This window comes from Rana temporaria, chromosome 13 (genome assembly GCF_905171775.1).
Source record: "Rana temporaria chromosome 13, aRanTem1.1, whole genome shotgun sequence".
Classification (NCBI taxonomy): Eukaryota; Metazoa; Chordata; class Amphibia; order Anura; family Ranidae; genus Rana; species Rana temporaria.
Genome location: NC_053501.1, coordinates 116,600,274 through 116,620,931, shown reverse-complemented (window position 1 = coordinate 116,620,931; position 20,658 = coordinate 116,600,274). Strand labels below are relative to the sequence as shown.

At 46.7% G+C, this 20,658-nt stretch overlaps 1 protein-coding gene across 1 annotated transcript in view; it reads right to left on the bottom strand.

Annotated features, from left to right (window-relative positions):
* ITGA10 (integrin subunit alpha 10) overlaps positions 1-20,658 on the bottom strand; it is a gene marked incomplete at its 3' end in the record, with an annotated part of 62,552 nt that overhangs the window by 16,386 nt on the left and 25,508 nt on the right. Inside the window, exons 7-17 of the mRNA XM_040332053.1 lie at positions 20,430-20,578; positions 17,839-17,989; positions 17,390-17,555; positions 16,225-16,298; positions 13,179-13,323; positions 11,654-11,802; positions 10,722-10,865; positions 9,220-9,423; positions 7,113-7,243; positions 5,735-5,901; positions 250-392 (exon numbers count right to left, since the gene is read on the bottom strand). Coding sequence (XP_040187987.1) covers positions 250-392; positions 5,735-5,901; positions 7,113-7,243; positions 9,220-9,423; positions 10,722-10,865; positions 11,654-11,802; positions 13,179-13,323; positions 16,225-16,298; positions 17,390-17,555; positions 17,839-17,989; positions 20,430-20,578 — 1,623 coding nt within the window. The remainder of the gene's footprint in view (positions 1-249; positions 393-5,734; positions 5,902-7,112; positions 7,244-9,219; positions 9,424-10,721; positions 10,866-11,653; positions 11,803-13,178; positions 13,324-16,224; positions 16,299-17,389; positions 17,556-17,838; positions 17,990-20,429; positions 20,579-20,658) is intronic.

Genomic DNA, 20,658 nt, shown 5'->3' with positions numbered 1-20,658 from the left:
TGATTTTATTTATTTTTACACCGTTTTTATTTTACTTGATTTTATTTATTTTTACACTGTTTTTATTTTACTTGATTTTATTTATATTACACTGTTTTTATTTTACTTGATTTTATTTATTTTTTACACTGTTTTTATTTTACTTGATTTTATTTATTTTTACACTGTTTTTAAAAAGCTCATTGCTTGGCTGTCAAGTGCATCCAATGGCTTCAATCCGCCCCTCCCACCCCCCCCCAAGGTACTCACGATGACGTGGAAGCTGACGTTCATACAGAGCACCACCCCCGTGGAGATTCGTACGCGCTTGCTGGTAAGCTTCTGGAAACTCTTGTCGAAGACGGCGCGGGGGGTCCCTCGCCGGTCATCCAGGGAGAGGTTGTAGTGGATACCTGCGGTGGGGGGGGGGGGGGGATGGGAAGGGTTAGTACATTGGAGGGAAATTACCCCAATACACCATATACAGCGCATATTCATGTGTTAGAATGGCCCAGTCACAGTCCAGACCTAAATCCCATTGAGAATCTGTGGACAAGACTTGAAAATTGCTGATCACAGACGCTCTCCATCCAATCTGACAGAGACAGAGATATTTTACAAAGAAGAATGGGGGGGAATGTCCATCTCTAGATGGGCAAAGCTGGTAGAGACACCCCCAAAAAGACTTGTAGAGAAAGGGGAGTGACTCCGGGGGGGCGCCATACAAATGCCCCTCCCCCCCACACTTTTCACATATTTATTTGTATCATTTTCCTTCCACTTCACAATTATGTGACACTTTGTGTCTCTCACATAAAATCCCAATAAAAATAAAATACATTTAAGTTTTTTGGTTGTAACATGAGAAAATGTGGGGAATTTCAAGGGGTATGAATACTTTTTCAAGGCACTGTATAGAGAGGGGTATGAATACTTTTTCGAGACACTGTATATAGAGGGGTAAGAATACTTTTTCTAGACACTGGCCCAGATTCAGCATAGCTTGCGCTTTATTTGCGCGGGCACAGGGCAACGAGGGCGCGCCGGCAAATTTGCCCGGCGTAAGCGCGCGCAAGTTAAATGATCCCGCCGGGGGCGGGAATCATTTAAATTAGGCACGCGCCCGCGCCGAGCGTACAGCGCATGCTCCGTCGGGAAACTTTCCCGACGTGCATTGTGGCAAATGACGTCGCAAGGACATCATTTGCTTCAAAGTGAACGTGAATGGCGTCCAGCGCCATTCACGAAGCACTTACGCAAACGCCGTGAAATTCAAATTTCACGGCGCGGGAGCGGCGGCTATACTTTAGCATTGGCTGCCCCTACTATTAGAAGGGGCAGCCTTGCGCTAAAGTAGCCGTACGGAAACTCCGTACCTGGCTTGCGCGGGGCCCGCGCAAGTTTGTGAATCAGTTGGTAGTATGCAATTTGCATACTACACGCTGATACACAATGGGAGCGCCCCCTAGCGGCCCCCGCAAGAATGCAGCCTAAAATCTGCGAGGCATAAGAGCCTTATGCCGCGCAGATTTTAGGCTGCAGTCGGTGTAACGAGGTTCCTGAATCAGGAGCACTCGTTACACCGGAGCAAGTCAGCAATTGCGCCGTGTAACCTATGGTTACACGGGCGCAATTGCTTTCTGAATCTGGGCCCCTGTGTATAGAGGGGCATGAATACTTTTTCGAGACACTGTATATAGAGGGGTATGAATACTTTTTATCAAGGCGCTGTATATACAGTATCTCGCGTTTTTGTAAATATTTTATCGCGTCGCACCCGGCTGCCTCCTCCGCAGTGAAATCCCCATTTCCTGGCTGTATTTTCCCAGCTGTCTCTCCAGGTTGGATGGTAAAGTCATTATAGCAACTGGAGAGCCTCTCCTAAATCCCATAATATATATCTCTATCTATACACCGTATGTATACCCCCTTCCCACGCCTCTGATTGGTGCACAGGACCCCCATCCGGCGAGAACGACATAAACAGATGCTTTACATTCACATAAAATTAATTCTGAAAACTTGTATTTTCTTTCCAGCCTGCAGTACCAAGCGTCTACCACGGGGGGGCGACAGAGCTCAGCTCGTTACAATGCAGTCCTTATGCAAGGATTCCCTGGTAGGGAGTCGCAGGCTGCGGCCGGGAAGTATAATTATAGCGTTGGGTAGAAGAAGAAGTCCTGTGTAAGCCGCATAGTATTTGTTCAACCGGCGGCCTGCGTGGCAGAAGCGGCACGTGAGATACAACGCTTGTGATCGCGTCACCCCAAGTGTCTGACAAATTTGATGTTAAAATGGGCTTAGCAAGACCCCTCCCCCACATGTTATAAATAATTCTTTGAGGAACGTGGAACCTTTACTTGTTCCCCTGGTGGGGTGGGGTGGGGGGGGTGTGATACTCACTTCATATCCTGGTGATCCCGCCAGTAACACACTTCCTGTCCTTGGGTGACAACACTCGCTGTATTGTAGATCTGGAGGAGTAATGTTTTTCGGGACTACAGAACCCATCCCCCTTCTCCGTAACACAGGTAGATGTGCTTTGAAGTCCACAACTCATACAGGGCTAAGAACTCATACTTGCCAACATGATGGCCCCAAGACACCGGTAACCCGGCCTACGGTCCTTTTTTTTTTGGAAGCCCAATTTCTGTGCACTTCCACATCCCACCCAATTTATGAGATGGTTCCACCTATACCATTCTTCTTAATAAGAAGGGACCAGGCATCACCCCCCCGCTTTATAAGTTGGTCCTCCCCACACTCTGACTCTAAATGTGAAGGGACCACCCATCATGTCCACTTTATGGGTTGTTCCTGCCTAGACTCTGGCTCTACAGTTAATAGGAGGGGACCATGCATCAAGCCCACTTTATGGACAGGTCCTGCCTCTAAATAAGCAGGAACCTCACATCATGCCCAATTTATGGGTTGGTCCTGCCTCTAAATAAGCAGGAACCTCACATCATGCCCAATTTATGGGTTGGTCCTGTCGCTAAATAAGCAGGAACCTCACATCATGCCCACTTTATGGGTTGGTCCTGCCTCTAAATAAGTAGGAACCTCCCACTATGCTCACTTTATGGGTTGATTCTGCCCAGGACCTGCCTCTAAATAAGCATGAACCACCCATCATGCCCAATTTACGGGTTGGTTCTCCCCTCTAAATAGGCAGGAACCTCACATCATGCCCACTTTATGGGTTGGTCCTGCCCAGATCCTGCCTCTAAATAAGCATGAACCACCCATCATGCCCACTTTATGGGTTGGTCCTGCCCAGATCGTGCATCAAAATAAGCAGGAACCTCCCATCATGCCCACTTCATGGGTTGGTCCTGCCTCTAAATAAGTAGGAACCTCCCACTATGCTCACTTTATGGGTTGATTCTGCCCAGGACCTGCCTCTAAATAAGCATGAACCACCCATCATGCCCAATTTACGGGTTGGTTCTCCCCTCTAAATAGGCAGGAACCTCACATCATGCCCACTTTATGGGTCGGTCCTGCCCAGATCCTGCCTCTAAATAAGCATGAACCACCCATCATGCCCACTTTATGGGTTGGTCCTGCCCAGATCCTACCTCAAAATAAGCAGGAACCTCCCATCATGCCCACTTTATGGGTTGGTCCTGACCAGATCCTGCCTCAAAATAAGCAGGAACCTCCCATCATGCCCACTTTATGGTTTGGTCCTGACCAGATCCTGCCTCTAAATAGGCAGGAACCCCACATCATGCCCAATTTATGGGTTGGTCCTGCCGCTAAATAAGCAGGAACCTCCCATTATACTCACTTTATGGGTTAAATCTGCACAGATCCTGCCTCAAAAAGAGCGGAAACCTCACATCATGCCCACTTTATGGGTTTGGTCCTACCCAGATCCTGCCTCTAAATAAGAAGGAACCACCCATCATGCCCACTTTCTGGGTTGTTCCTGCCTCTAAATAAGCAGGAACCTCCCATTATGCTCACTTTATGAGTTGGTTCTTCCTCTAAAGAAGCAGGAACCTCACATCATGCCCAATTTATGGGTTGTCCCTGCCCAGATCCTGCCTCTAAATAAGCAGGAACCTCCCATTATACTCACTTTATGGGTAAAATCTGCACAGATCCTGCTTCAAAAAGAGCGGAAACCTCACATCATGCCCACTTTATGGGTTTGGTCCTACCCAGATCCTGCCTCTATATAAGAAGGAACCACCCATCATGCCCACTTTATGGGTTGGTCCTGCCTCTACATTATGCTCACTTTATGAGTTGGTTCTGCCTCTAAAGAAGCAGGAACCTCACACCATGCCCAATTTATGGGTTGGTCCTACCCAGATCCTGCCTCTAAATAAGCAGGAACCTCACATTATGCTCACTTTATGGGTTAATTCTGCCCAGATCCTGCCTCAAAAAGAGCAGGAACCTCACATGCCCACTTTATGGGTTGGTCCTGCCCAGATCCTGCCTCTAAATAAGCAGGAACCTCACATCATGCCAAATTTATGGGTTGGTCCTGCCCAGACCCTGCCTTTAAATAAGAAGAAACCTCCCAATATGCCCACTTTATGGCTTGGTCCTGCCTCTAAATAACAAGGAACCACCGATCATGCCCACTTTATGAGTTGGTCCTGCCTCTAATTACGCAGAAGCCTCCCATCAAGTCCTTTTTATGGGTTGGTTCAGCCCAGATCCTGCCTCTATAAGCAGGAACCTCCCATCAAGTCCACTCTATGGGTTATACAATATGCAGGAACCTCCCATCATGCCCATTGTATAGGTTGGCCCTGCCCAGATCATGTCTCAAAAAAAGAGCAGGAACATCCCATTATGCCCACTCAATTAAATACTTAATTTGCCTACTAGATGGTACTAAGTATCACTGTAACTTCCCATGATACTTAGCTCCACCTAGTGGCCAAACATTGTATTTTCTGTTTTAAATCAATGAAAAACAACCGACAAGCACAGGACATTGCCTAATAATGTTAGAGGCAGGTTCTGGGTGGGACCAACCTATAAAGTGGGTATGATGGGTGGTCCCTCCCTTTTTAGAGGCAGGGTCTGTGTATGACTCTAAAAAAAGGCAATGACTACCCATCATGCCCACTTTATGGGTTAGTCCCGCCCCCATACCCTGCTTTTAAATAGGCAGGGACCGCCCCTCATGCCCACTTTTTATGGGTTGTTCCTGCCTCCAAATAAGCGTAAACCTCCCGTCAAGCCCACTTTATGTGTTGGCTTTGCACAGATCCTTCCTCTAACTAAGCAGGAACCTCCCATCGTGCCTACTTAATGGGTTGGTCCTGCCCAGACCCCCCCTCTAACATTAGGCTATTTCCTGTACTGGCTGAATGTCCTTCGTTAATTTAAAAAGGGAAAATGCTGCATTTGGCCACTAGATGGTGCTAGGCAGTAAACTCCCATGATACTTAGCTCCATCTAGTGGCCAAATGTGGTATTTTCTCTTTTAAATCAATTAAAAACATTTGATCAGCACAGGAGCATCAGCCTAATAACATTTGTTTGTTTGTTTTTGTCCCCATTCATGCACTTTCACTGGGCGAATCGCTATGCGACTCCCTATAGTTACTAAACAATAGTATGGGAATATTTTAGTGCCTTTGTGAGGTCGGGAGGGTTCCTTTCCTGCTGCCTGCTGGTTGAACCTGAGGGACGCAACTCTCATTTCATTAAGGGGAACCCAAGGACTATCCCAGCAGGACTATCCTTTTCATTATGGGGGGAAAAAAAATATGGCGGTACTGACCGAAGCGAATGTCCGATTTTTCGGGTAACTTGGAGCTGACGGAGAAGCAGACGGTGATATTGAGGCAGACGGACTCTTTGCCCTTCCGCTCGCAGTTCTTCTGCAGCATGTTGATGGAGGACGGGGTTACCTGGAGGGTGGCGTTGACCCGTACGATACCCCGAGACCTGCAAGGAAGATGCAAAACATCCCTTATAGAGGCAATTCTAAGCTCCGCCCCCCCTTCTGTACTGATAACTGAGCGCTGTAAGAGGACCACCATTTTTTATTGGAAGCCATGCTTGAGATCCAGCCATTGACTTTGCCTAGACTGAGACAATGTCCACTGAGGACATTGTCTCAGTCTAGGCAAAGTCAATGGCTGGAGCCAGCAAGAGGAAGCATTTACTAGACATGTGCAATTCGTTCAGTTCCGAATTGTTTTTTTAACGAATTCTGACAAATTAGTTAATTCCGAAATTTTTGAATTTCCGAATTTCCAAACTTTGTAAATTCGAAAATTTGTCAATTGAAAATTGGAAATTTCGAAAATTCGAGATTCGAAATTGCAAATTTCTAAAATCTAAAATTAGAAAATGGGAAATTTTGAAAATTGGATTTTCGAATTTGGTAAATTCAAAGAATTCGGAATTATCAAATTTTCGAATTTCCGAATTTTCGAATTTCTGAATTTTTTTAATTTACGAATTTATGAATTTTTTGAATTTCCGAATTTCCTAATTCCTTGAATTTCCAAATTTCCGAATTCTTTGAATTTCCAAATTTCCGAATTCTTTGAATTTCCGAATTCTTTGAATTTCCAAATTTCAGAGTTCTTTGAATTTCCAAATTTCAGAATTCTATGAATTTCCAAATTTCAGAATTCTATAAATTTCCAAATTTCAGAATTCTATGAATTTCCAAATTTCAGAATTCTATGAATTTCCAAATTTCTGAATTCTTTGAATTTCCAAATTTCTGAATTCTTTGAATTTCCAAATTTTCAAATTTCTGAATTTCCGAAGTTCTGAATTCCGAATTTTAGAATTTCCGAATTTCCTGAATTTACAAATTTCGAATTATCGAATTTACGTTTTTTCGAAAAAAAAAAACAAATTAATTTAAAAAACGAAAAAATATTTTTTTCGGCAGTGCACATGTTTAGCTATTACTCAGTCTCCCCTCCCCCCCAGCGATCAGACACCAGGATTTACATGTGTCATCTCTGGGTCGGCATCTCAGCCCAGGAAGTAGATGGTGACCCTGGATGATGCCTGAACAAAGATGGCGCCGTTCCTTCTGGAGAGAAAGAAGGCCAGCTTTGAAAAGAAAACGAATGGGCTGATTTTTTCAGCTGTTTACCCCATTCATAGCACAGGTCTAGATTCTGGGTATGTACCTGAGCACGACCACGGCCCCCTGGCTCCCGACTGTCAGGTCCACCAGGCTGTCCCCGTCCAAGTCCATTAGTGCGCTCACGCTGCGGCCAAAGTAGGTGAGTCCTTGGTGGAAGGAGGCGGAGTCTATTCTCTGGAAAAGGGAGACAATAAGAAAAAGGGAGACAATAAGTGCATGACTAGACATGACTAGAGGGGGCTGAACTTGTAGCATGGCTACACGGCACTGTGCCGAAGTGCGTTGGGTAGATACTTCATTCAAACACATTTTTTACATTGAACATGAATCACCATTTTTGTTGGCGAAGGAAAATTCCGAATCTCCAGCTCTGTTTCTATACATTACAAGTTTCAAGGGATTTTTACCCGCTTCTGTCCTGGAGGTACCGAGACAGTCCACTACAATGAACTTCCTTAATTGCTCAGCGGGAGGGTCTGCCTACTACAATCACATGGCCAGCCCTAGTGTTACAATAAGGGTGAATCTGCTGGGAACGGCCCTTAGCCAATCATAGAAGCAGGAAATGAGATTTATGGGCGTGGTCTATTCACAAATAGTTTAGGAATTGCCTCACAGGTTGTTGTAGTTGCAAGGAAGTACTTCAATTTTGGGTTGCTATAGAAAAATATATAATCGGGGGGCGTATGTGATGGACCACCTGGTCTTTTTCTGCCATCACTCTTCTAGGTTTCTACAGTATATTTGGCTTCAGATTAAAATGGAAATTACATAGATGGCAACTGTCCCAGATTTGCTGGGATGGTCCTCGGTTCCTACGATGGTATGTCCCGGATTTTCTGGGCTAGTCCTCTGTTCCTACGATGGTATGTCCCGGATTTGCTGGGATGGTCCTTGGTTCCTACGATGGTATGTCCCGTATTTGCTGGGCTGGTCCTCGGTTCCTACGATGGTATGTCCCAGATTTGCTGGGCTGGTCCTCGGTTCCTACGATGGTATGGTCCCGTATTTGCTGGGCTGGTCCTCGGTTCCTACGATGGTATGTCCCGTATTTGCTGGGCTGGTCCTCGGTTCCTATGATGGTATGTCCCGTATTTGCTGGGCTAGTCCTCGGTTCCTACGATGGTATGTCCCGGATTTGCTGGGATGGTCCTCGGTTCCTACGATGGTATGTCTCAGATTTGCTGGGATAGTCCTCGGTTCCTACGATGGTATGTCCCGGATTTGCTGGGCTAGTCCTCAGTTCCTACGATGGTATGTCCCGGATTTGCTGGGCTAGTCCTCGGTTCCTACGATGGTATGTCCCAAATTTGCTGGGCTAGTCTTCGGTTCCTACGATGGTATGTCCCGTATTTGCTGGGATGGTCCTCGGTTCCTACGATGGTATGTCCCGGATTTGCTGGGCTGGTCCTCGGTTCCTACGATGGTATGTCCCAGATTTTCTGGGATAGTCCTCGGTTCCTACGATGGTATGTCCCAGATTTTCTGGGATAGTCCTCGGTTCCTACGATGGTATGTCCCAGCAAATGCTGGGATAGTCCTCGGTTCCTACGATGGTATGTCCTGGATTTGCTGGGATGGTCCTCGGTTCCTACGATGGTATGTCCCAGATTTGCTGGGATGGTCCTTGGTTCCTACGATGGTATGCCCCGTATTTGCTGGGCTAGTCCTCGGTTCCTACGATGGTATGTCCCAGATTTGCTGGTCTAGTCCTCGGTTCCTACGATGGTATGTCCTGGATTTGCTGGGATGGTCCTCGGTTCCTACGATGGTATGTCCCGTATTTGCTGGAATAGTCCTCGGTTCCAATAATGGTGTGTCCCCCGGGTCATATCCTGGGATCACAGTGTCACCGCCTATTTTAGTAATACACAGTAACAATGTAACAATTGTAGAGAATGAGGGGACTAAGCAACCATGTGTTACATTTATTAGCTAATTCCCTCTAGCGTTCTCTAAGCATTGCATAGACGTATGTATTTCCTATGCTTCTCAGCACCATTTAGTGGCCATAATAAAAGAACATTTATTCAGAAAAATATCCCCAAAAATGTTTTTATTTTTTTGTCATAAATGCCGATTCGCTAGACGAATAGCAATGGAAATTTTCTATGAACAGACCCCCAAGTGTTTTTCATGCGATGACTGACCTGCTTGTAAGATGGCAGGATGGTGTTGCCGCGCCCGTGGTAGATGTACACCGCCCCCCGGTGGTTGTCCTCCAGCGGGGCTCCCACCACCACGTCGTTGAACCCATCGTGGTTGAGGTCCGGGGCGCTGGCCATGGAGTAACCGAAGCGGGAGTCTTGCAGTTTGCGGTCAGCTTGGAGCGTCCCGTTTAGGGTCAGGAGCACCTGCAATGAAAAAGGCGAGGAGGACAATGTAGGAACTGATTCAAAGAGAACCTGTTATAAGGTATGAAGGACATCTCTGCTGACCTTGGCATGAACTAAAAAATAACAAAACAGTAAAGTTAGCCCAATTTTTTTTGTATAATGTGAAAGATGAAAGTGAAAGTTACGCCGAGTAAATGGATACCCAACATGTCACGCTTTAAAATTGCGCACACTCATGGAATGGCGCCAAACTTTGGGAACTTAGAAATCTTCATAGGCGACGCTTTAATTTTTTTACAGGTTACTAGTTTAGAGTTACAGAGGAGGTCTATTGCTAGAAGTGTTGCTGGCGCTCTAACGCACGAGGCGATACCTCACATGTGGGGTTTGAACGGCGTTTACATACGTGGGCGGGACTCTTGCGTGTGTGTTCGCTTCTGAGTGCGAGAGACCGGGGACTGTGGCGTTTTAAATTATTATTATTTTATTAGTTAATTTTTTGTAATTTTTTTTTTTACACTTTTTTTCACATTTTGATTTTTTTGGGTCACTTTTATTCCTATTACAAGGAATGTAAACATCCCTTGTAATAGGAATGGTGTGTGACAGGTCCTCTTTATGGAGAGAGGCGGGGTCAGTAAGACCTTCCCCTCCCCCCACATCTCTCCTCCAGGCTGGAGAAAAATAAATTCACCAATCTCACGCTGACAGCCACGATCGCGGCTTTGTCTACTTCAGGTTACCCGGGCGTGATGTCATAACGTCGAGCCCGGGCCTTCGACGGTCATAGAGATGACCGGTGACCAGATGGTCACCGGTCATCTCTATCCTCGTCCTCTGGCGCCGGACGATTCGTTCTTCGGGCCCCCGATGGCACAGGAGAGCCCAGAGAAGCACCGGATGGCGGCAGAAGGGATGGACGTCCCCTCCCGCCACCTATAAGAACGATCAAGCGGCGGAACTGCCGCTATGATCGTTCTTATGGTGTGCAGAATCGCCGGCTGAAAAGAAGGATATCTGAATGATGCCTGTAGCTGCTCCCATCATTTAAAACCCCCCCCCCTCCGAAAGTCCAGGACGTCATATGACGTCCAGCGGTAGGGAAGTGGTTACTCTTGGGGCATCAGTATTTCCTAAACCACATAATGCCGACCAGGAGGTGGGACTTCATTGGCTTTCAGAAGAAGAGGTGATGGTAGCCTCCATACATCTCTTAGTAGACGTCTCCTTGATGTCACATTACGTTTCGTCATGCAGAGTGGTCCTCAAAGGGGCTAAAATTAAAATGTATACACAAGCGTCCTATTTGGCATTACCTGCCCCACCCTGTAGATATAAACCCGTCCGGCTTCTTTGTGATGATGTCCAAGAAACATGGGAGCGGCCACCAGGAGGACGTCAGTGACCCCGTCTCTGTTAACATCCACTGGGCACACCTCGCTGCCGAAATATGAGCCAATCTGGAGGAACAAAAGGAGAGGGCATTGGGTAACACAATAGAGGAAAGGATAAAGCCCACCACGTATGGAACCCTCCAGATCTACAGGAGAGGACAGTGAGTACCACAATAGAGGAAAAGGTGAAGACCACTACAAATGGATCCCTCCAGATCTACAGAAGGAGATGACATTCGGTACCACAATAAAGGACAAGATGAAGGCCACTACACATGGCACCCTCCAGATCTACAGAAGGAGGGAACCTTGAATACCACAATGAAGAAAGTGATGCCCACCACAAATAGGTCCCTCCAGATCTACAGAAGGAGAGGACATTCGGTACCACAATAAAGGACAAGATGAAGGCCACCACGTATGGCACCCTCCAGATCTACAGAAGGAGAGAACCTTGAATACCACAATGAAGAAGAAGGTGAAGCCCACCACAAATAGGTCCCTCCAGATCTACAGAGGTTCTAAATCTCTGGTATATTAGCCTTTAAAAATACATACAAAAAAGGAAAGTAATACAAATACGAATAAACAGTAACTCTTTTTTAATAGAGACGTTTTATACTTTTTAGTTCTCGTCTCCTCACATTGCCTATTTCCCCCTCACAGCTGTATTTATTCAGTCAAAGGTTCTGCGATGGAGAAGAGATAAAGATGGCGATCTACCAAAGTCTTGGGTGGAAATAACTCTTTCAATACTTTGATTTTTACGTTCCTGTATATCTTTTGTGAATCTACCAATAAAAACCCTGTTAAAAAATGTTTTTTAAAGAAGTTTTTGCCATCTTTTTACTTACCTGCTCCCCCACCAGGGCTTGAGAGATGGTCAGGTCTCCTCTTCTGGGCATCTCGAATAAAATGACCTTGCCCTTGTGTTTGAATCGTGGAGCTCCGGCTACGTACAGAGCTTTTCCACTGCGAAGAGTGATGGAGGAAACTGTATAACCTGGGGAGCGAGATCAGAAGGTAAATGGGGTATTGTTTACGCTATTGTGTGCTCCTATTTTCATGTAAATCCCACCCCCCAACCACTTTGTGATTGGCATCAGTGCCAGGACAAGGTCCTACAGCACCTAAGGCCAAAGGGCCAATCTGCACCCCCCTACTATTTAGTAGTATAGGTTGCAGGTTCTATTCGTTTTGAGGCTCCCTTCTGCTAAGGTGCCCCAAGTGGATGCCTCTACCCCTCTGCCTGGTCATGACTGGCATCCTCTGGTGCCTCTAGCACAGCTTCGACACCGCTCAAATCCTCAGTAATGCCCCTGAAAGTTAATGGCAATTGCTGACCACACCACTGCTACTGTTGATTGGTGAGCTCCATTATGGGGTGTTCAAGCCCTTATACCCAATGTGACAATGTTGGGGGGCTGGTCATTGTGAAGCTCCATTATGGGCGATCAACCCCCCATAACCAATGTGACAGTGCTGGGGCCTGGTTATAGGTGAGCTCTATTATGGGGGAGTCAACCCACCCAATACCCAATGTGACAGTGCTGGGGGGCTGGTCTGGTGATTGGTGCGCTCCATGGGGGGATCAGGTACCATGCAAATTGTTTGCTGTGGTCAGGTAGAGGCTGGAGTGAAATGGAAGTGGTAGTAAGTTTTGGAGGGTGTCTAGCACAGATTGGGGGCTAGGTTGGTTTGAATATTATTTTAAATTAAGACCTGTGAAGCAAAATAAAGGTCAGTGCCCATCAATCGACACTAATCTGTCAGTGCCCATCTGCAGACTCACCATTGCCATGACTGCAGCCTCACCATTGCCATCAATGCAGCCTGATCGATGCCCATCTGCAGCCTCTGAGGGGACAGGGAGGGGGGGCGGGACGAGCGCCAACAGATTACATACAGGAGAATCTCCTGTTTACTCGGCGGCCTCTTTAATACAAAGTCCCGCCTCCTATGATAAGACAGAACAGTCATCCAATGCCAGCCCAGGAGACGGGACTTCCTATTACAGAGGCCGCCGAGTAAACAGGAGATTCTCCTGTATGTAATCTGACGGCACTCGTCCCGCCTCCTTCCTGTCCCCTCCGAGGCTGCCAAATCAATAAATATGGTATATATCTTTTGTGCCCCCCCAACGAATCCCTGGCACTCAGGGATTCATTGGGGGCCACAAAAGATATATATATCCAAATTACCAGTGGGGCCACATTAAACAGGAATGCGTGCCGGACTTTGGACATGCCTAGTTTAGAGAGAAGAACATGGTGTCAGATGCGGGATTGGGATTACAGTTTTGCTCCCTGCATGTGAAAAGGGAACCCTGCCTTGTATGAAGTGTTAGCTCCCCGGCCCAGTGCCACAATGTCAGATTACCGAGGTAAGCAGCATGGTTCTTCATCTTGACCGGGAACTCCTTCTCAAAGGCTGAACGAGGAGGCATCACCCGGCTGTCCTTGTACTCCTTCAGCACGGCCCCGTCCCAGTTGTACGCTCCAACTGTCCCAAACAGAATCCCATCCTACGGGGACCAAAAGCAAGAGACACATCTGTACATTATACTAACATAGCGGGGCTTAGAAGAGACATAAGGACAACAAACTCTCGGTTAGATCTGGTGTTGGCGAGACGTATCTCAAGCCAAAAGGAATTTCATTTGAAAGTTGTCACTAGAACAGGAATAGATTGGAAATCTTCCAATGGGGACACCATAAGTAACAACATTATGGTCTCGTATCCAAGGATATCATTAACCCCAATGGTTACCATATGGTTCACCCACATTCTGGGTGGACTCATCCAAATCATGCCCACTTTATGGGCTAGTCCCACCCAGAACTCGCCTCCACTTTATGGGTTGGTCTAGGCACCACCCATCACTTCCACTATACCACCCAGACCCCACCTCTAAATACGTGGCCGCCACCCATCACATCCCCTTTATGGGTTGATCCCACCTCTCCTCTAAATTTGTCGGCACCACCAATTACATCCACTTTACGGGTTACTCCTATCCAGACCTCTTTTCTAAATATCTGGGCACCACCCATCACATCCAATTTATGGGTTAGTCCCACCCAGACCTCTCCTTCAAATATCTGGGCATCACCCATCACATCCACTTCATGGGTTGGTCCTACCCAGACCTCTCCTGTAAATATTTGGGGATCACCCATCACATCCACTTTACGGGTTGGTCCCACCAATACCCCATTATAAATAAGTGTGGATCACCCATCACATCCACTTTATGGGTTAGTCCCACCCAGACCTCTCCTCTAAATATTTGGGCACCATCCATCACATCCAATTTATGGGAAGGTTCTACCCAGACCTCTCCTGTAAATATCTGGGCACCACTCATCACATCCACTTTATGGGTTGGTCACGCCCAGACCCACCTCTAAATATTTGGGGATCACCCATCACATCCACTTTATAGGTTAGTCCCACCCAGACCTCTCCTCTAAATATCTGGGCACCACCCATCACATACAATTTATAGTTTGGCCCCACCCAGACCTCTCCTGTAAATATCTGGGCATCACCCATCACATCTAATTTATGGGTTAATCCTACCTCCCCTCTAAATATCCGGGCATCACCAATCACATCCAATTCATGGGTTGGTCACATCCAGACCCACCTCTAAATATTTGGGGATCATCCATCACATCCACTTTACGGGTTGGTCCCACCAATACCCCATTATAAATAAGTGTGGATCACCCATCACATCCACTTTACAGTTGTCCCCACCTAGAATTTGTCTTTAAATGTCTACTCACCACCCTTCACTTCCACTGTGTGGGTTGGTTCCACCCAGAACCCACCTCTAAATATATTGGGACCACCCCAGATCCCTTTTAATTAATGCCTTTTTGAGTTACATGTGCAGTAACTCAAACAAGGTTGACATTGTGATCCCGGGATATGGCCTGGGACACAGCATCGGCCAAACTTCAGGACTGTCCCATTAAATCCGGGACACATGTTCCAGTGGCAATTGTCTAATGGCGGGTACACACGGTCGCAATTTCCGACAAGAAAAGTTCGATGTGAGCATTTGGTCGGAAATTCCGACCGCGTGTAGGCTCCATCTGACTTTTTCTGTCGGAATTTCCGACAATAAAAATTTGAGAGCTGGTTCTCAATTTTTCCGACAAGAAAAGTTTGACGGAAATTCCGATCTTGTGTAGCCAATTCTGACACACTACGCATGCTCGGAATCAATTTGACACATGCTCGGAATCATTGAACTTAATTTTTCTCGGCTCCTTGTAGTGTTTTACGTCACCGTGTTCTTGATGGTCGGAACTTTGTGTGTATGCAACACAAGTTTGAGCCAACATTCCATCTGGGAAAAGAAAACACGGTTTTCTTGTTGGATTATCTAATCGTGTGTACTCGGCATAAGAGGAGATTTCTCCTCCCTTTTCATGTAGGACAGGACCCCTATCAGGTTGTATTGAAGTCTGGGCTTTCTCTCTAGGTGATGCCCCTTCCCCTCATTTCCTGTAGGTGTCACCAAGACCAACTGATTGAGGACACCGAATGCAATTAAAACGTGACAGATGGTTCCAATTCTTATCCCACTAAAATGAAAAAAAGAGTTTTGTCTGGAGTTGGGTTTCAGCAGCTGTTTAGGCCGCCATCTCACAGTCCTGAAAACATCTTGTAGTTCTGTGTTTAACAAATATGTTCCCGACATGAATTATGACCTCAAACGCGTGTCGTCTGCTCCGACGGCGATGAAAGACATTTGTACCGGAACACCCGGCATCCACTTACACACAGTTGTCCCTCATAAACCACTGAGACGTTGTTTAATGACTTGGAATGTGGACTCTTATATACAAACATACGGAGGTCATCGCTTAGCGCCCACGTCTATCATTTGTATATAAGGAGGGAAATTTAAAGCTTCGGGGGTTTTAAGCTTCCTCCCTTCCCCCTCATCAACATGCTAACAAAATTTTTACTTTTCATTACATACTTTACTTTATATCATCACTGTTGCTCTATGCAATGCAGGAAGCTCAGGTCTGGTGGAAGACCTCCCACCAGCCATGGCCTACCTGCACCTTCCTCGGTTCTCCTCTCAAGAGCCCTCTGCCCTGATGCAAGCAGTGGGCTCCTCTTGGGAGGAGTTATGTAAATATATAAATGCCTTGATGGGTGGGTGTCAGTCTGGAGGAGTGGGCATTCCTAGGCAGGATATCACCTCCCCCATCTGCCCATAAATAAAACAGGTCTTTGGCCAGAGTTGTTCTTAGATGACCAACTCTAGTATGTTGGTTTTACCGCTCCTTCAAATCACGGGACCCGTATTGGTTGGTTTGTTTAGCTCCACCTGAGAGATTTGTGGATTCTTGCAGATGTTTGTTAGTATAATGACAGGCAGGTTCTCTGATCTTCTCACCTCCAGGACGTGAATCGAGAAGCCGACTTGTGACATCTCTAGTTGGAAGGAGCTTTCGTTGGTGCCGTGAGTCCCTGGGGAGGATATGCTGATAAAAATCATTGTGTAGTATTGTGGAGGGCCCCCTGTGCACCACCCAGCTCTGCGCCCCCTGTGCACCACTCGGCTCTGCGCCCCCTGTGCACCGCTCGGCTCTGCGCCCCCTGTGCACCGCTCGGCTCTGCGCCCCCTGTGCACCACACGGCTCTGCGCCCCCTGTGCACCACACGGCTCTGCGCCCCCTGTGCACCACACGGCTCTGCGCCCCCTGTGCACCACACGGCTCTGCGCCCCCTGTGCACCACACGGCTCTGCGCCCCCTGTGCACCACACGGCTCTGCGCCCCCTGTGCACCACACGGCTCTGCGCCCCCTGTGCACCACACGGCTCTGCGCCCCCTGTGCACCACTCGGCTCTGCGCCCCCTGTGCACCACTCGGCTCTGCGCCCCCTGTGTACCACCCGGCTCTGCGCCCCCTGTGCACCACTCAGCTCTGTGCCCCCTGTGAACCACCCAGCTCGTCACCCCTTGTGAACCACTCAGTTCGTCACCCCCTGTGCACCACCCAGCTCTGCAACCCCTGTGCACCACCCAGCTTGGATTCCTATTTGCACCACTCAACTTTGCCTCCACCTTGCACCACTCGGCTCCATCCCTGTGGCACCATCCAGCTCTGAACCCACCTTGCGCTACACAGCTCTGTGACTCTGGCACCACCCAACTTTAAACCAACATTGCACTAGTTAATTACATTGCTCTTGCACTACTCACCTCCACCCACTTTGCACTTATTAGCTCTGTCCTTCTGGCACCACCCAGCTCTGCACTCAGTTTGCACTACCCAGCTCTGTCTCTCTGACACCACCCAACTCTGAACCCATTTTGCACTACTCAGCTACATTTTCCTTACACTTCCCAGCTCTGCACTCACCTGTGCTCTCCTTGCACCCTTTAGCTTTGGACCCCTCTTAAACCATTCACCTAAGCATGTACAGGGGCATACTGCCTGTACCCTCTTGTCCCATCGGCAGCTCTGATGGTGCCCCAGTAGGTATTGTGATGTCACAAGCAACACTGTGATGTCATGGCCACATTTATGTATGTCATGATTGGGTTTTGTTTTCACCTTCTAAGCTGAAGATCCGATCCCCCAAAGCATCCACAATGTCGTTCAGTGCGGCCTCGTCCGTCACATTGAAGAAATACTTCTCATCGGGGTCGCTGGCGATGTATTTAATTTCGTTGATGAAGGAATTGGGGTCTTGCTGCCTCCTCATGTAATTTCCGAGGACCTGGAGGAAAACAATAATACATTGAGTGTCCAAGTTCAGCGATGTCATCTGTGTATGAATCCTACAGAGGGCAATCATAGGAACGATCAGCTTACACGCAGCCTGTTCATTCTGAGTTTAACTTTTATTATTATATCTATCTACTGTATGTAGAAAAAACGGTACCCCAGGGGTACATCTGGCAATAAAATTCATGATACTATAAAATTGTGGCAAGTAGCATATTGTTGTGTAGTCAGCCAGCAAGGAACAGCAGGGAACTTCGTAATATAAAGCCACGTACCGCGATTGCGTAGCGGGTGATGTCACGCTTTTCACATTCGGCCAAAGCAAGGGGCAGCTCTTCCCCGTCATGTGACTCTCCGTCAGTCACAACAATGAGGAGCCGGGTTGCACCTTCTCTTCCACCCCTCTCAGGGCTGAACGCTTCCGAGCTGAAAAGAGGTAGACCAGGGGGTCACAGATAATCCCATCATTAACCTCAAGAGCCTTCAAAAAAAATTTGGCCCTATAAATGGTTTAATTTTGTTATTGTTTCCCAAGATACAAGAATAAAATAGTAGAAATTTTTCTTTGCAAGTTTTGGATGGTGTGTGTGTGTGTGCGTGTGGGGAGGGAGGGGGGGGGGTTTAGAACATCATTACCAGGACAGGGAGTAAGGGGAATCCTCCCTAATGGAAAATGCATGATCCCTTCCTAGTAGTAGTTACAGTAATATAGTAAACACAGTTGGCACGTGTCTGATTCAGAGGATAGCAATGGGGGTAACGGTCTGTTCAGATCTTGCACAGGGACCACTTTTATGCCCATTACGGTCCCTAAAATATATTAGCCTCTTCCTTCCTGACGGATGATGTTTTTAGCAGCATCTTTCACCTCCAAAGAAGTAAAAAACAGTGGAACCTTGGTTTACAAGTAACACGGTTAACAAGCGTTTTGAAAGACAAGCAACTTTTTTTTTAAATCCTGTCTCGGTTTGCGAGTGTTGTCTCGCAAAACAAGCAGAATTCAATCCAATAGGGTGTGCATTTGGCCAGAGGTGCGGGGGTGTCGGTGACACTCGGAATGGTTTGGAGCCGTTCTGAAATACTTGGAATCACATGGAAATACTCAGAAAATCCGTTCCCGAGTGTTTTAGAGCCTTTCTGAGTATTTCCGAAGCTCTCCTGTGCCCCCCCCACCTCTGGCCACATGCGGTATTGCATGCCATAGAAGTCAATGCGGAAATAATTATCTTTGTTTCCATTGACTTCTATGGGGAAATTCTCTTTGATATGTGAGTGTTTTGGATTACAAGCATTCTCCTGCACCGGATTATGCTCATAATCCAAGGTTCCACTGTAATCTTTTAGAGACCACTCATGCACAGCTAATCCTCCATACTGTAAGACCCCTACCTTGTAGTTACAGTAATGTAGTAAATAAGGTTGGCACATGTATGATTAGGGAAATGGCATTGGGGGTAACGTGTAGGTTCAGCTCTTGCACAGACACCCCTTACACGCTGATTATGGCCCTTAAAATATCAGTTGTCATTCTTGGCAACTGGTATTCTTGGCAGCATCTATTAACTTTTCGAGGAGTTGTATAGTTATTTAGAGACCACTCATGCACATTTTCACCCTATAATGGGGACAACTTACATGCCCATTACGGTCCCTAAAATATTCTAGCCCTATTCTTCCTGGTGACTCGTGTCCTTAGCAGCATTTATCACCTCCTGAGAAGTCATAAGTTGCAGAGTCTATTAGAGACCACTCACACATGGCTACACCCCCATACTGCAAGACCCCTACCTTGTATCCACAGCAATGTAGTAAATAAGATTGCCATATGTATGATTCAGGGGACAGCAATGGGTGTAAAATATTGTTCAGATCTTCCACTGGAACCCTTACATGCTTATTTCAACCCCTAAAATACACACACTCCTGTCCTGTCCTACCTGGCGACTTATCTTTTGGGCTGCATCTATTACCCCCTGAGAAGTTTTAAAGTGTTTTAGAGACCACTCATTGACAGCTACCTCTAGGTTGCAGGACCCCTACCTTGTAGTTACAGTAGTGTAGTTAATAAGGTTGGCATATGTATGGTATAAAGGACAGAAATGGGGTAACAGTTGGTTCAGATCTTGCACAGGAACCTCTTACATGCCCATTATGGCCCCTAAAATATACAAGCCCTATCCATCATAGTGACTGATGTTCTTGGTAGCATCTATTACCTTCCGATAAGTCAAAGGCAAGTTTGGCATATGTATGATTCAGGGAAAATAAATAAAAGAAATGACTGGTTTAGATCTTGCACAGGAACCCCCTTACATGTCCATTACGGCCCCTAAAATATACAAGCCCTGTCCGTCAGGGTGACTGATGTTCTTGGTAGCATCAATTACTTTCCGAGAAGTCATAGGTGAGTTTGGCATATGTATGATTCAGGGAAAATAAATAAGAGTAATGACTGGTTTAGATCTTGCACAGGGACCCCTTACATGCCCATTATGGCCCCTAAAATATACAAGCCCTGTTCGTCATGGTGACTGATGTTCTTGGTAGTATCTATTACCTTCCGAGAAGTCATAGGAAAGATTGGCATATGTATGATTCAGGAAAAAGAAATACGAGTAATAACTGGTTTAGATCTTGCACAGGGACCCCTTATGTTCCCATTACAGCCCCTAAAATAAACAAGCCCTGTCCGTCATGATGACTGATGTTCTTGGTAGCATCTATTACCTTCCGAGAAGTCATAGGTAAGTTTGGCATATGTATGATTCAGGGAAAATAAATAAGAGTAACGACTGGTTTAGATCTTGCACAGGGACCCCTTACCATTACAGCCCCTAAAATATGCAAGCTCTGCTATTGGACATACCAAGCTTTGTGAATGGCAAATGCTGTCCTAGTCTCCCGTCCTTCTTGGCGACTGATGTTCTTGGCAGCATCTATCACCTCCCGGGAAGTTGTATAGTCTTTCAGAGACCACTCATGCACGGCTACTTCCCCATACTGCAACACCCCTACCTGTCCAGAAGGAGTTAAAAGTTAAAATATGAATCTACTAATTATTTTTTTCCCCATTCCCAATGATACAGTCCAACCAC